The sequence below is a fragment of the Salmo trutta genome, chromosome 29, assembly GCF_901001165.1.
Source record: "Salmo trutta chromosome 29, fSalTru1.1, whole genome shotgun sequence".
NCBI lineage: Eukaryota > Metazoa > Chordata > Actinopteri > Salmoniformes > Salmonidae > Salmo > Salmo trutta.
Window position 1 is genome coordinate 33,022,799 of NC_042985.1, and position 15,699 is coordinate 33,038,497.

Here is a 15,699-nt window from a genome sequence, read left to right on the forward strand (position 1 = left end):
GCATAGTGCCACTTGCGTGATGACAGCAGCATTGAGGACATTGACATGCACAGTAATAATTCGATATTAAACTGTTTTATGGCAGTAGGCAGATTATGCAATAGTCATAAACACCTATATCTGTTTATCTTAATCGGCGTAAAGTCAAACTCGAAGTAAGCATACGCCGACTAAAACACCAGGTTTTCTGAGAAATGTTTCGAATTATTAGCACGTAAAGACCTTATTCGGCGTTCAAGTGGTGTATTTGATCGGCGCATATGCTATCAGCCTAGCGACCCTCCCTCTTTAGCGCGAGGGATGTGAGTTCGGAACAACTGAATGTATACTTCTTAGAAGTAGTTCCCACATTCAAACGTTAAATGTCCGAACTCACAAACAGATATGCTTAACAAAAATAACATGGTCGCTGTGGTAGAGCGTTTATTTTGATTGGCAATTTTCTGCGTTCATCAAAGTGCCATCGGGTAGCCTGATTTCAGATGTGTCCATTTAACGTTAAACATGATTATTTGGGTAATTGTTCTTCTTGCAAAGCATGTAAACGTTTTAATCAAACTATTGCATTACTCTGAATATCCACAATATTCGCATTATTGTGTGCATGTAACCGTACTCATTGATGGACCGTACTCACCATGTTAGGTCATCAGATGCTGCAAAAAAATATGTCTCTGCAAAAACAAATGAATCCTAGTTAGCTAAGTACGTTTTTCCTCGTTGGACCTGCGTTTAGAATGTATCCAATTTCGGTTTGTGTGGTTGTTGATTTGACTTTCTGTAACATGGTAGCAAGTACGGTCTGCATGGTGCAGTGCTTTAGAAAGGTAAAAAGGCGCTTATTGTTGGAACAACTTCAAATGTGTCTTTTCCAGCTGTCCAATATATCTGGTTTTAATGCTAACTCTAAAATTCCCTTTTTAGCCAATCAGAAAGGAGTATTCAACAATACTGTGGTATGAATCATAATAATAGGCTGCTCTCCATGGGAATTGAAAGAACAAAACAGCTGCTCGCTAGATGCAGTCTTGGGAATGGACTGGAATGGCTTTGCAGTGATGATGTGATGAGCGATATAGTTTTTCCTTTGCGGATCATAAAGCAGGGAGTTCATTAGATGCATTCTTTTTGATGTTGTCCACGGCGACGTCTGTGTTCTCTATGGATATAATGGCACCTCGTCTGCCGTTCCCCGCGGCTTCTGACATTTTAATTTCTTGGCCTAATGAACCGTCGCTGCCGCGATGGCGAATCGATAGGAGGGAACCTGCTAACACTGTAGCTTTAGTAAACAATGTGTTGACGAGAACGGTGTGTATGTGCTGCGTTGTACACTGAGATTTCTCTGGGACTGATAAAATGACATTTGTATGCCTGCCGCTTCCCTCTCTCACCATCAAATGTTGAGAATTACCTTGGAGGAGAAAACACCGTTATATTTTCCCAGATTTAATAAGATCATCGTGTATTTTCGTCCCTGCACTGTCACCTCTTCCAGTGATATATGTTAAATCCATTGACCTTTTGATCCAATGAATTTCAGAATGTAAGTGAAATGTTTAGGGCACTCTATAAAAATAGAAAAATTGGTAAACCTCTGAATGATTACACACATATGAAGAAGTAGTGTTTAACAACTTTATTTAAATGATAACGTGGGATTGCATGTTAGGCTTCACGCTCACCTCATTATTCAAATGTGCTAGGCTTCTCTGCCTGACCTTCAAATAATCTCAAGGTTTTGTGACCTTATGAGTCTACTAATGCAGGCCTTGCAGACTCTACCACTCGTATTACCTGGGTAATCGCCTCATGCATGATCTCCATCTTCCACACACTGCACCTGCTGTAAAATAATAATACTGATGCCATCAACATGCACTGTGTGTTGCGTCTCCTATTTTACTTTGCAACGTTTACTTTGCCCACATCTGCTGTAAGGTGGCATCTGTCCCTTGCTCCTCTTTAGGTGTTAGCCTAGATTGAGGACGTCTAGTCGGCCTGATGTTTATAAAAACACAGTGACACCCTTTTGAGTCATTGTTGTGATGTATGTGATAGTCACTCACTTCCTGATATGCGCAATATTTGCTGATTTAGTAAATTAATTCTAAACATCCCAAACAGCTGTTAATGCTGTATATGGGAAAAGTATCTGTTTGTGGGGATATTACAATATTTTTGCTTGGGTGACAACAAAGGCAAATACATGGTTGGAGTGTTGCTCCTAAAGACCAGGAAATAATAATAATAATAATAGCAACAATATTTTTTAAATAAATGGAAATTCCCTAGCAGAGTCAGTTAATTACTGAGAGGCTGGTTGTCTAGGATGACACTGATTGCCTCGCCTTTTCTGGTTCCCGCTTGATTAATCTATGGGTTGATCCTCTGCGTTCTGCTCAGGCTGATTAACCCAATCAGGAGCGGTGAGGATCGGGAGACGCAAGGAAAATACCTTATGTGTGTTTTTATAACATCCCGTCGGCTCAAACCGGACCTAGATCTCTCCCCTCCATACATCTGCAGCAAAAATGTACAATTCCTCATCTCTACCGTCACATCTCTCCTCTCCTCTGCTCCTCTGTCAGTCACGGTACAGTTGAGAGCATGTGATGTGCCTTTTTTAAATGGGCCTGGTGCGAAGAAGTGGTCTTTAGCTTGAAGACCAGAACATGTCTTTTTATATCCATGTTAGCTTGTGGGTACCTGTCTGAGTAAGAGAACATGAATCCCTCTCCAACTGAAAGATGGACACATACAGTGTAAAACTAGGCACAAGCTCCTCTGTGTGTCTATGTACAAACCTGAGACACTGAAATGGAGGCTGACTGGAAGTGGAGGGCCTAGAGACTGACTCATGGAGATGGAGCCATGATCCAGCAGGGGTAATGAAGGATGATTGTCTCCATCCATCAGAGGAGCACTCCACTCAGCCACTGCTATCCCACTGCCCCTCCCTTCCCTCCAACATGCAGCATAAATCTACTTTCTCTTCTAGGAGGGATCAGACCTACGTCAGAGAGAGAGCGCTCTGTAAAGACACTGGGACAATGGCTGCACTTCTCCTGTCATATCCAGCACCTCCAACCCTCCCTGTTTCCCCCAGTCAGTCACGCCTCTATAGGCAGCTCTGGAGCAGTTTCAGCAGGCTTCAGCTCAGCAGACTGCCTTGCCACTGGGAGGCTCAGTCAGTCCTCCTGTTGGTATTCTGAACACATCCTCTCTCTCCCTCTCTTCCCCTCCTCTATCCCTCTCTCCCCCTCCTCTCTCTCTCTCCTCCTCCTCTCAAAATGGCATTAGAAAGGAAACAGAAAGCAGCACTCATCAAGCCGCTGGCCTGGAATATGATGTGTTGTATACATCTTTAGCGATCTATTGGGATTGTTGTGCAGGAAAGTATGTTAGTCTGGTATGCTGGCTGCCAGCCTGGTAGGGATGGTTTGGGTTTGTTCAGCTCCTAGAGTCACCCACTGCCTCACAGTACGTCTGACTGGCTGGCACCCAGGCTGCCTGGCAGCTCCTTACGGTTATTTATAAACTTTGTCTGGATGTCTTCCATTTGAAAAAGTGTCTGAAATCCCTTTAGTCAATGTACTCTTCTCTCGCTCTCTATATCGCTTGTTCTCTTGTTCTCTGTATTTGTTTCTCCATCACCCCTCATAATTTTATAAAAATATATATAGATATCAATCAATGAATCAATCAATCAATGGGGATCATTTGTATGTACAGTAGAAAGCGTTGAGGTCTAATGAACCAAGTAAAGTGTCAGTCAGCAAAATGCTGATGATAGACTTCTGCTCCCCTATGTAAGACCAGCTGTGAGTAGAGCTGATGGTGAAGCAGCACTCCTAGCCAAGATGCAGAGAAGTTCCTATTTTTATTATCAGACTCCACTGTTGAGGATCAACTCACCAATGACCCAGCGTAATCCATTTTGTGGAACACTTGAGTGACGCAAGGTTGTCTGTGCACTGCTGTGTCCAAGGTGAGCTTCATCCCAAGTTGCCATTAGCATAGTTTCTGTTTGCTAAGTGGCAGTTAAGCCCTAAAATGTGTTGTGTTTTCAGAGTACTTTTGGGAGCACTTATAGAAGTGAGAGACTGGGTGTGCGTGCGTGGGCGCAGCAGTTTAATTTAGCGGTGTAGTGTTTGTTACCGTACACAGTACTAATTAGCTTAAATACGCCATTTAGGTTTCATTCCCCAGTTTCTATGTAACCTGGCCAAAACAAATCATTGGGACGTACAGTTGAAGTCGGAAGTTTAAATACACCTTAGCCAAATACATTTAAACTCAGTTTTTCACAATTCCTGACATTTAATCCTAGTACAAATCCCCTGCCTTAGGTCAGTTAGGATCACCACTTTATTTTAAGAATGTGAAATGTCAGAATAACAGTAGAGAGACATTTATTTCAGCTTTTATTTCTTTCATCACATTCCCAGTGGGTCAGAAGTTCACATACACTCAATTAGTATTTGTTAGAATTGCCTTTAAATTGTTTAACTTGGGTCAAATGTTTCGGGTAGCCTTCCACAAGCTTCCCACAATAAGTTGGGTGAATTTTGGCCCATTCCTCCTGACAGAGCTGGTGTAACTGAGTCAGGTTTGTAGGCCTCCTTGCTCGCACACACTTTTTCAGTTCTGCCCACACATTTTCTATAGGATTGAGGTCAGGGCTTTGTGATGGCCACTCCCATACCTGACTGTGTTGTCCTTAAGCCATTTTTCCGCAACTTTGGAAGTATGCTTCAGGTCATTGTTCATTTGGAAGACCCATTTGCGACCAAGCTTTCACTTCCTGACTGATGTCTTGAGATGTTGCTTCAATATATCCACATCATTTCCCTACCTCATGATGCCATCTATTTTGTGAAGTGCACCAGTCCCTCCTGCAGCGAAGCACCCCCACAACATGATGGTGTTCTTCGGCTTGCAAGCATCCCCCTTTTTCCTCCAAACATAACGATGGTCATTATGACCAAACAGTTCCATTTTTGTTTCATCAGTCCAGAGGACATTTCTTCAAAAAGTATGATCTTTGTCCCCATGTGCAGTTGCAAACTGTAGTCTGGCTTTTTTATGGCAGTTTTGGAGTAGTGGCTTCTTCCTTGCTGAGGGGCCTTTCAGGTTATGTTGATATAGGACTCGTTTTACTGTGGATATAGATACTTTTGTACCTGTTTCCTCCAGCATCTTCACAAGGTCCTTTGCTGTTGTTCTGGGATTGATATGCACTTTTGGCACCAAAGTACGTTCATCTCTAGGAGACAAAACGCGTCTCCTTCCTGAGCGGTATGACGGCTGCGTGGTCCCACGGTGTTTATACTTGCATACTATTGTTTGTACAGATGAACGTGGTACCCTCAGGCGTTTGGAAATTGCTCCCAAGGATGAACCATACTTGTGGAGGTCTACAATTTGGCTGATTTTCTTTTGAATTTCCCATGATGTCAAGCAAAGAGGCAGTGAGTTTGAAGGTAGGCTTTGAAAGCTTCTAAAGCCATGACATAATTTTCTGGAATTTTCCAAGCTGTTTAATAGCCCAGTCAACTTAGTGTATGTGAACGTCTGACCAACTGGAATTGTGATACAGTGAATTATAAGTGAAATAATCTGTCTGTAAACAATTGTTGGAAAAAGTACTTGTGTCATGCACAAAGTAGATGTCCTAACCGACTTGCCAAAACTTTTGTTTGTTAACAAGAAATTTGGAGTGGTTGAAAAACGAGTTTTAATGACTCCAACTTAAGTTTATGTAAACTTCCGACTTCAACTGTATTTACATAGCTGTTCCAGTCATAACTAGTACTGTATTTACATAATCATAGCCAATCATTAAACCCTCATTAAAACCAGTCAGTATTCATTGCACATATGATGAATGATCATTAAACTTCGTAATGACCGGTCATTATTACCAGTTAATCTCACTCAAAGGAAGTCGTCATTTAAGCTCAGTAACCGCTTGTCATTTTTCCAAACACCCATAACCTTTCACATATAACTTTAAATAATGTGAATTATCATTGTCGGCAGTCCCCGTGAAAGGGAGGAGGCCAATCGACCTCTGCAGCCAATGACGCATCACTTCGATTATCTCCCCGCCCAGGCCTGATAAAGACATGGGTCTGAGCTCGGCTCAGTGGGACTTCAATCACCTGGTTGGGATTGTATGAATGGCTTTCTGGCCAAGAGCCCTAAAATGGAGATGCCATTTCACCCCCAGTACCTTGAACAAATTGTACATAGCTCATACACATACTCCCAATTGTTTCACCCACACTGTCCAGACAAAAACACTTACCTCTCCCACGCACCCTCATCCCTAACACATTCCCTGCCGGTGCAGCCATACTGTACATATCACACCGTCTTTCCCCTGCCCTATCATGTAACAGCACCGCATCAACAGGGTTATACATCAGAGCCTATGTGGTACTGATTCATCAAAGGAGCACCGGCCGTCCAGCACTGAGGTCTATCCCCTGTAAATACTCACACAAGACTATACACTTTGCTCTGAGAGACTTTCTTATGGCCTCAACTCTCTCCTCTCTTCCTGCTCGTTTTCTCAGTCTGTAAATATGTTGCCTGTGTTTATGTATTCAGAGAGGGAGAACAGCCATATTAGCAGACATTACCGCTACCTTCATGGCGGTTCCTCTGGCGGATATAATGTGCGGAGATGCACCTGGTTTTTCCTGTTTAACATTCATGAATATTTAAATCCACAGCATCTGCATTCCCGCCTCCCCAGCGCTTCCAATAATAGGTGGGCCTTGTGGAGACGAGGGGGAAACAGAGAGGCGTTCAGCTGCATGAAGAATAGCTCCTATCCCCGCTGCCCTCTCTTTTAAAGCTCTTTGTGTAGTTCTCGTATTCACATCCGTCTATTCAGTAACGGTTACTGATGATGGTATCGGAGGATGTCGCTCTGTGAGACTGGCCATTCTTAGCAGTGGATGCAACACTATTAGTGAATCTTACTTGGATTTTATTCACTATTCGTTACGTGTCGTCATTTAGCAGGCGCTCATATCCTTAGCGACGTACAGTAGTGAGTGCATACATTTTCGTGAAATATAATGAATTTACCCACCGTAGTTAGTATGATTTTTGTGCGTTCACGATCTATTATGATGAACATCAGTCACTGTCAGAGAGGGAGATGCCCCCAGGGTTTATTGACTATTCAGTTGAGCTGTCAAGGGTGGAATATGTGTTGTTACAGCTATGCAGGGGAGGGCCGGGGCGAGTGTCTCTATCAATATATTGTCTCTTTCACTGCAATATTTATCATGGTACTGTATAATCAGGGGAGGTCAAGGATAGGCCACACAGTCACAGTGGGTTTCACAGGGGTAGATCTAATTTCTGCAGCTCTTTTCAAATACAAAATATGGTCTGATGGAAAATTACTGTTTTATTGCTGGGAACAGGATGGAAGAAATTCCCTCTGCCCTAGCACTCATTTCTATCTTTTGACTTGTAGCATTAATGGCAGTAATTCAGCAACCCTACTGAACCTGCTCTCACCACGTTGTCATTTCTGCCATATACACCAGCTGTTAATAATAGTCGATGTTGTTTCATTTTCTTTTCGCTCCTGAGTCTCATTTCGGTGTAGTATATTGTATCATCAATGAGCTGAACCAGCGTCGTTGTTTTCTCTCCTTTTGCAGTGGGTGCCAGTCCTGACAGATTTCCAGAGGAGGGAGACTCTCTGGGGCTTCGTGCCCCCCAAGACCATCCCTCCTGCTGGGGAGCTCCACAACCCCATCACCCTGCACCTGGGAGACTACAACATGGACGGCTTCCCTGACGCCCTGATCATCCTGCGCAACACCAGTGGGAGGTGAGTGGCACACTGACCCATAGGAAATATGTATTGGGGATTAGGGGAGAGGTCTCATGCTGGGTCAGATTAGGCTCTGTTCGAGAAGAAGACATTGGTAATCGCCATGACTTTCAATGATCTATTTTGTGCTCGCTGACCCGCAATGCTTTTTTGGATTAGATTAGTTTGCGTGAAGTATGATTTGTACATTGAAGGCCTATAGTATGTGTCAATATCCATATAAAACATGTAATTCTAACCTTGAATGGCTTTCAGTGACGACGTGAAAGCCCCAGGTCACACTTCAGCATGGGGACATGACAGATAAGAGCCAAAGTTAGCAGCAGTCTTGAAAACACCCCTGACCTTGGGATGAGGTGGCACGGTCAGAGAGGACAGACAGCAGGAAGAGGATGTGTGGATTATCAGCAGCCCGTAGATTGAGATAAGATATCAGTCAGGACAGGGCCAAAGTTAGGCCCATATTCATGCTGATTGTTCTGTTCCATCTGTGTGACTTCATAATAGACAATGTTACGACTGACATAGTTCAGAAGACGTGGAGCATTTCTGTGACATTTGTAACGCTTTATGTACACACGCTTGTGCGTGAAGCGTGCATACGCACATACACGTACATGTGAACCTCGATTTCTGGCGGAGGGTCAGTCGAATCTCTCCGGCAGCTTAACTCCTTCTCTTTGGGTCACCCTCATCCTGGGAGGTCCATTCTAATCACACCAAGTCCTTGTCTTCAAGCCATGGAACTTAATCACATATTAAGCTCTGACCCAACCATCATACATGACCAATCCAGGGTGATAGTTTAAAACCAGATCAGGAACATGGACAGAAGATGGCTGTAGTGATTGATAATGATTCTCCTGTCAATAATTATACACCATGTTTATGGTGTGTAGTATAAATACCATCAAAACCGATGGTCCGGTTTCATCCCAAGACCCGGGCGTGGCCTGTAATTGCGACATTGTGTAGATCTAGCCTACATTTTCATACATCTTGTAGTTAGTTTGTAATTGTCTGCAGTTGAGTGTACTCTGTGCTCGAACAGACTCTGCTTACCAAATGTTTGGCCAGTTTAATGTGCCTCCCACTCTCACACTTTTTCTTTCCTTCTCTTCTATTCTTTCTTTCCCATTCGCTTGTTATTTATAGCTGGGTTTTGGATGAAAATCCTGCCTGCCCACACACTTCCTATCTTTACAGAATGAATGTGTATTTGAATTTTAAGATGGGCAGTGAAAACCATACACTGAGCCCAAAAAGCCTTGTGTTTCTGGGAAAACAAGCAAATGTGTCGTGTTGGGAACTGGAAGTCAAAACAAACAAGCTCCTATGTAACGAGGAACAGGGCAAAACGTTGCTCCGTTCTCGTCTCTGCAGACTGGCTGTGATGAATGCTAATAGCTGCTCGGGGGCTCGTTTGATGCGTCATGGCACACAGTGTTTAAGCACGGGAGTCTCCAGCCTATTTCCTGCCAAAGAGATTGACATTTGACCTTTTCAAATAGTATAATCATGTTTTAATTTAATGAGCAACACTCTATGCCAGAGCCATCAGCCTCAGGCTTTTATTGACTCGTCTGAGGTGGTGTCAATGGGATCGAGGAGGTCGAAAAATATGTGTTTCAGGCCCTTAGCAGTTGAAGATTCATTAGTTTAGAGGTAAAAATATCCAGAACAAAAATATAAACGCAACATGCAACAATTTCAAAGATTTTACTGATTTACAGTTCATATAAGGAAATCAGTCAATTGAAATAAATTAATTAGGCCCTAATCTATGGATTTCACATGACTGGGAATACAGATATGCATCTGTTGGTCACAGATACCTTAAAAAATAGTTATGGGCGTGTCAGAAAACCAGTCAGTATCTGGTGTGACCACCGTTTGCCTCATGCAGCGCGACACATCTCCTTCTCATAGAGTTGATGAGGCTGTTGATTGTGGCCTGTGTAATGTTGTCCCACTGGTCTTCAATGGCTGTGCAAATTGCTGGATATTGGCAGGAACTGGAACACGCTGTCCAGACCATCCAAAACATGCTCAATTGGTGACATATCTGGTGAGTATGCAGGCCATGAATAGAACTGGGAAATGTTCAGCTTCCAGTAGTTGTCTGCAGATTTTTGCGTCATGGGCCCTGCATTATCATGCTGAAACATGAGGCGATGGCGTCGGATAAATGGCACAACAATGGGCTTTAGGATCTCGTCACGGTATCTCTCTGCATTCAAATTGCCATCAATAAAATGCAATTGTGTTCTTTGTCTGTAGCTTATGCCTGCCCGTTACATAACCCCACTGCCACTCTGTTCACTTGTTCACAACGTTGACATCAGCAAACCGCTCGCCCACACGACGCCATACACATAGTGTCGGTTGTGAGGCCGGTTAGACGTACTGCCAAATTCTCTAAAACGACGTTGGAGGCAGCTGACGGTAGAGAAAAGAACATTCAATTCTCTGGCAACGGCTCTGGTGGACATTCCTGCAGTCAGCGGGATCTTATATTTCAGCTCATGTTGCGTTTTATATTTTTGTTCAGTATAACATGGTTTGTCATACTATAGGGACACCGTTTTTTTTATTCAGTGTTTTTTTGTGTCAGGTTCAATGGGAGTTGAGAGATATGGCAGATTGGTAGTTTGGGTACCTCCTCTTTGGGCTCGCAGTATGGAGTGGTGCCTCTCTGCATCATACAATATGCACTTGATTACTTCATCACACTTCTCCCAGATGGAGGTTTCTGCTCTGCTGGCTGCACACAGTCACTCACTCTCTCACCCTCTGTTTCCAAGCACACACACACACACACACACACACACACACAGACACACACCCATTGTCTTATATTCTCCCCTGCTGTGACTGTCTCCAGCATTCTCTCAATCCCACTCACTCCAACCTATCAAATTGATTATCATGGTGTTGGATCTTCGCTGATCTCATACACTGAGTGTACAAACCATTAGGAACACCTGCTCTTTCCATGCCATAGATCACGTGTCAAACTCATTCCACGGAGGGCTGAGTATCTGCGGGTTTTCTTTCCACCCTTGTACTTGATTGTCTCATTAAGGTCACTAATTAGTAAGGAACTCCCCTCACCTGGTTGTTTAGGTCTTAATTGAAAGGAATGAGGAACGTGGAATGAGTTTGACACTCCTGACATAGACTAACCAGGTGAAAACTAGAATCCCTTATTGATGCCACTTGTTAAATCCACTTCAATCAGTGTAGATGAAGGGGAGGAGACACGTTAAAGAAGGATTTTTATGTTTTGAGACATGGATTGTGCATGTGTGCTATTCCGAGGGTGAATGGGCAAGACAAAAGATTTAAGTGCCTTTGAATGGGGTCTGGCCGTAGTTGCCAGGCGCACCGGTTTGTGTCAAGAATTGCACCGCTGTTGGGTTCAAACACAACAGTTTCCTGTGTATATCAATAATTCCATCTAGCCAGCTTGACACAGCTGTGGGAAGCATTGGAGTCAACATGGTCCATCCCTGTGGAACGCTTTCGACACCTTGTAAGGTCCATGCCCCGATGAACTGAGGCTGTTCTGAGGGCAAAAGGGGGTGCAACTCAATATTAGAAAGGTGTTCTTAATGTTTTGTACACTCAGTGTATGTTGTGTAGATCTCACACACCTCTTCAAAGCAAACAGCATGGATTCTATACCTCTCTGAGGATGGAGTAGTGCTCTAGTGTTTCAGTGGTTTAGTTAGTGGGACAGTGACTGTCTGTATGACAGCATGGTGACTCCAGTGATGTTTGTCCCCAGAGCATCAGCACACATTTGACGGCTAGTTCAGGAGGAGAAAGAGTGGATCGCCTGCGCTTATACAGTGGGTCATAGCATATGTGTGTGTGTGTGTGTGTCCGTCTGTGTGTCCATGTGCTTGCGTGCGTGTGTACGTCTAGGGGCTGTTCTCCTGCAGCACATGCTCTGACCTGGACGTAACATGTTCTCCAGGGGAACTGTCAGAGGATTTTGGGCGGAGTTGCCAGGGATGGGAATAAGAATCTACTCTCAAAAGATTTTCTCCAACATTGTTTCCCTGTCTTCATAGATGGACACACATTTTGTTTGTTCTTGTATGAACCAAGCAAGATGAGTGGTTCATTGCAACACTCCACAAACACACAAATGTAGCCCTACTTTTCCTGTACAGACACCAACAGAAGAGAGGCTTTCACCCATTTGACCAATTTGGCAGCTGATAAGCACATAATAAGTCTGGGCGTTCAGAGGCTGTTGCAGACAGACAGTAATCAATATGTTCGAATGGAGTGGTCGGGATGCTGATCTATGGATGGACAGTGTAATGAGCCTCTTTCAGCTAGGTGTCCTTTCGCTGAAGAATAAGCACCAGTTAAAACACCTTCATATTTTTTATCATAGAGCGTCCTGGAGAAACCCATGAATCCAGTGGTCTCTGAAAGCAGAAGCAGTCGAGCAATCTGAATGTAAGCCAAGTGTATTTTCCATTCTTACGGTTAAGTTATTTAAGTGTTTTGCACTCTTGTATCCTCCTTATACAGTTTTCAACCAACAAAGTAGGGAAGTGCATGGTGCTCTGATCGAATCGGGCATTAGTCTACAGTCGTGGCCAAAAGTTTTGAGAATGACACATATTCATTTTCACAAAGTCTGCTGCCTCAGTTTGTATGATGGCAATTTGCATATACTCAAGAATGTTATGAAGAGTGATCAGATGAATTGCAATTAATTGCAAAGTCCCTCTTTGCCATGCAAATGAACTGAATCCCCCAAAAAACATTTCCACTGCATTTCAGCCCTGCCACAAAAGGACCAGCTGACATCATGTCAGTGATTCTCTCGTTAACACTAGGTGTGAGTGTTGACGAGGACAAGGCTGGAGATCACTCTGTCATGCTGATTGAGTTTGAATAACAGACTGGAAGCTTCAAAAGGAGGGTGGTGCTTGGAATCATTGTTCTTCCTCTGTCAACCATGGTTACCTGCAAGAAAACACGTGCCGTCATCATTGCTTTGCACAAAAAGGGCTTCACAGGCATGGATATTGCTGCCAGTAAGATTGCACCTAAATCAACCATTTATCGGATCATCAAGAACTTCAAGGAGAGCGGTTCAATTGTTTTGAAGAAGGCTTCAGGGCATCCAAGAAAGTCCAGAAAGCGCCAGGACCGTCTCCTAAAGTTGATTCAGCTGCGGGATCGGGGCACCACCAGTACAGAGCTTGCTCAGGAATGGCAGCAGGCAGGTGTGAGTGCATCTGCACGCACAGTGAGGCGAAGACTTTTGGAGGATGGCCTGGTGTCAAGAAGGGCAGCAAAGAAGCCACTTCCTCCAGGAAAAATATCAGGGACAGACTGATATTCTGCAAAAGGTACAGGGATTGGACTACTGAGGACTAGGGTAAAGTCATTTTCTCTGATGAATCCCCTTCCCGATTGTTTGGGGCATCCGGAAAAAAGCTTGTCCGGAGAAGACAAGGTGAGCGCTACCATCAGTCCTGTGTCATGCCAACAGTAAAGCATCCTGAGACCATTCATGTGTGGGGTTGCTTCTCAGCCAAGGGAGTGAACTCACTCACAATTTTGCCTAAAAACACATCCATGAATAAAGAATGGTACCAACACATCCTCTGTGAGCAACTTCTCCCAACCATCCAGAACAGTTTGGTGACAAACAAAGCCTTTCCAGCATGATGGAGCACCTTGCCATAAGGCAAAAGTGATAACTAAGTGGCTCGGGGAACAAAACATCGATATTTTGGGTCTATGGTCAGGAACTCCCCAGACCTTAATCCCATTGAGAACTTGTGGTCAATCCTCAAGAGGCAGGTGAACAAACAAAAACCCACAAATTCTGACAAACTCCAAGCATTGATTATGCAAGAATGGGCTGCCATCAGTCAGGATGTGGCCCAGAAGTTAATTAACATAATGCCAGGGCGGATTGCAGAGGTCTTGAAAAAGAAGGGTCAACACTGCAAATATTGACTATTTGCATCAACTTCATGTAATTGTCAATAAAAGCCTTTGACACTTATGAAATGCTTGTAATTATACTTCAGTATTCCATTGTAATATCTGACAAAAATATCTAAAGACACTGAAGCAGCAAACTTTGTGGAAATTAATATTTGTGTCATTCTCAAAACTTTTGGTCACGACTGTACATCACCCCAGAGCCTTTTCAATGCACTTTAAGCACTCTCACATATACAGTTTGAAGTCTTACTCTCTCCTTTCCCGGCCTTCTACTGTTTTATAATCCATTGGTACACATTTTCTATCTGTTTTAGTAACTGGTTTTTGTCAGCCAATCTATTTAAAATGAAATTATTATTCACTAACGTGGCGATGTAATGCCAGCAGCTCGTTTTACGACAAGACTCCTAATGACAGTCCTTCTCAGTGGGAGAGCAGCAGAGTCAGACACTTATTTCTAAAAGGAATAATATCTCAGGAGATGTAGAGAGCTGTTGTGTCCCCATTTCACCCCTTACTCCTCTTCTCAGCAGCTGTGAATGGTGTTTGGGGAGCTGAGAGACATTCAGGGGAAGCAGCAGGGGGTTCAGTCCAGGTGAGGTGCACTCAGAACTCAATCTGGAGCTTGGGCTGAGAGAACTGAGAGGGCTGTCTGTGTGTCACTGGCCCCGGGCCTTTCAGACTGGTTCACCTGCAGTCTGAACTCAATCTCTGTCCGGAAGTCGCTACCGGTTTGTCTGGGCTGATGGCTAAGCTTGTGACTCACTCTCTCCCTCTCACCGACTGTTCTTAGACTGGAGAAACTCAGTCAGGGGCAGTGTCTCTCGTTCTTTCTGCTTTCATTGTGTTCTTATTCATTTTACCCAGTGTCTTTCTCTCCTCACTTGCACCCTTGACTCCTTCTATACAGGATGGCAGTGAGTTTGCGAGAGGGTTTGCCAGATTCCTCGCTCACAGTGAGGAACATTGGGTTTTTTCTTTCTTCCCCCTCTTCCATTCTCCCAGCTTTTGCAGATCAAAGTCGCTCCCCGCCATGAGAGAAACATGATCGACTGGACCGCCACAGCTCAGCCCGGAGATAATAGCCCACGTTCTCCATCCGTTTAGTTTGAAAATTAATTAACGTTCTGCGTTAATGGTTTGGGCTCTTGGGCACAATGGTTGGAGTGGGATGAGGGGCGGCGTGACATGTTGATTTATGGTGAAGATGTTTGAACAAGGATAGGGGGGTTGACAAGGGCTTATGGCCTACAGCATTCTCCCCAAACCTTTTCAAGTCGTAGTCAATTTATTCTGGCTTATTGTAACTGAATTCAATGGTTTGTCCCTCCTACTGTACATCCCCAAAAACTATGCCATAATGTAACTCGGCCACCTGCCATGCTAGTGTATACACCTTCTTTACTGTAAAGATGACACACAACCACTCTCTCCCAAACCAGAGCATGAATAGACGAGCACCAAGCCCTGGCATCATCAATGCTATGGAATTATCTAGACCACAAATTGGTCTAGATAAAAGTTTTCAGATTGGATTAAAAACAAAGGAGCATTGCGGTCAGTCTCAGCATGTGTCACTTTAATATTAGATGTTGCTGGGATTCCCTCAGATCAGTGTGTTGTGTGCATGAAAGAGCCATATGAACACAATCAACAGTGAAGCATGCCTTTGCTACCACCGGATTACAGGTGATTGATACTTGAAAAGCAGCAGCCGCCATGTTGACCTGTGACCTTCCCCAGGGCAGGGGTCTGATGAGACACACGGATTGCAATACCAACGACCAACCCACCACCACTCTTGGCACGTCTAATCTGCTTTTCTTAATGTGTCCAGGAACCAA

At 43.9% G+C, this 15,699-nt stretch overlaps 1 protein-coding gene across 2 annotated transcripts in view; it reads left to right on the forward strand.

Moving 5' to 3' along the window:
• LOC115167421 (T-cell immunomodulatory protein) overlaps positions 1 to 15,699 on the forward strand; it is a 112,768-nt gene that overhangs the window by 39,305 nt on the left and 57,764 nt on the right. For both annotated transcript variants that reach the window (XM_029721829.1, XM_029721828.1), the window contains exon 10: positions 7,692 to 7,864. In XM_029721829.1, coding sequence (XP_029577689.1) covers positions 7,692 to 7,864 — 173 coding nt within the window. The remainder of the gene's footprint in view (positions 1 to 7,691; positions 7,865 to 15,699) is intronic.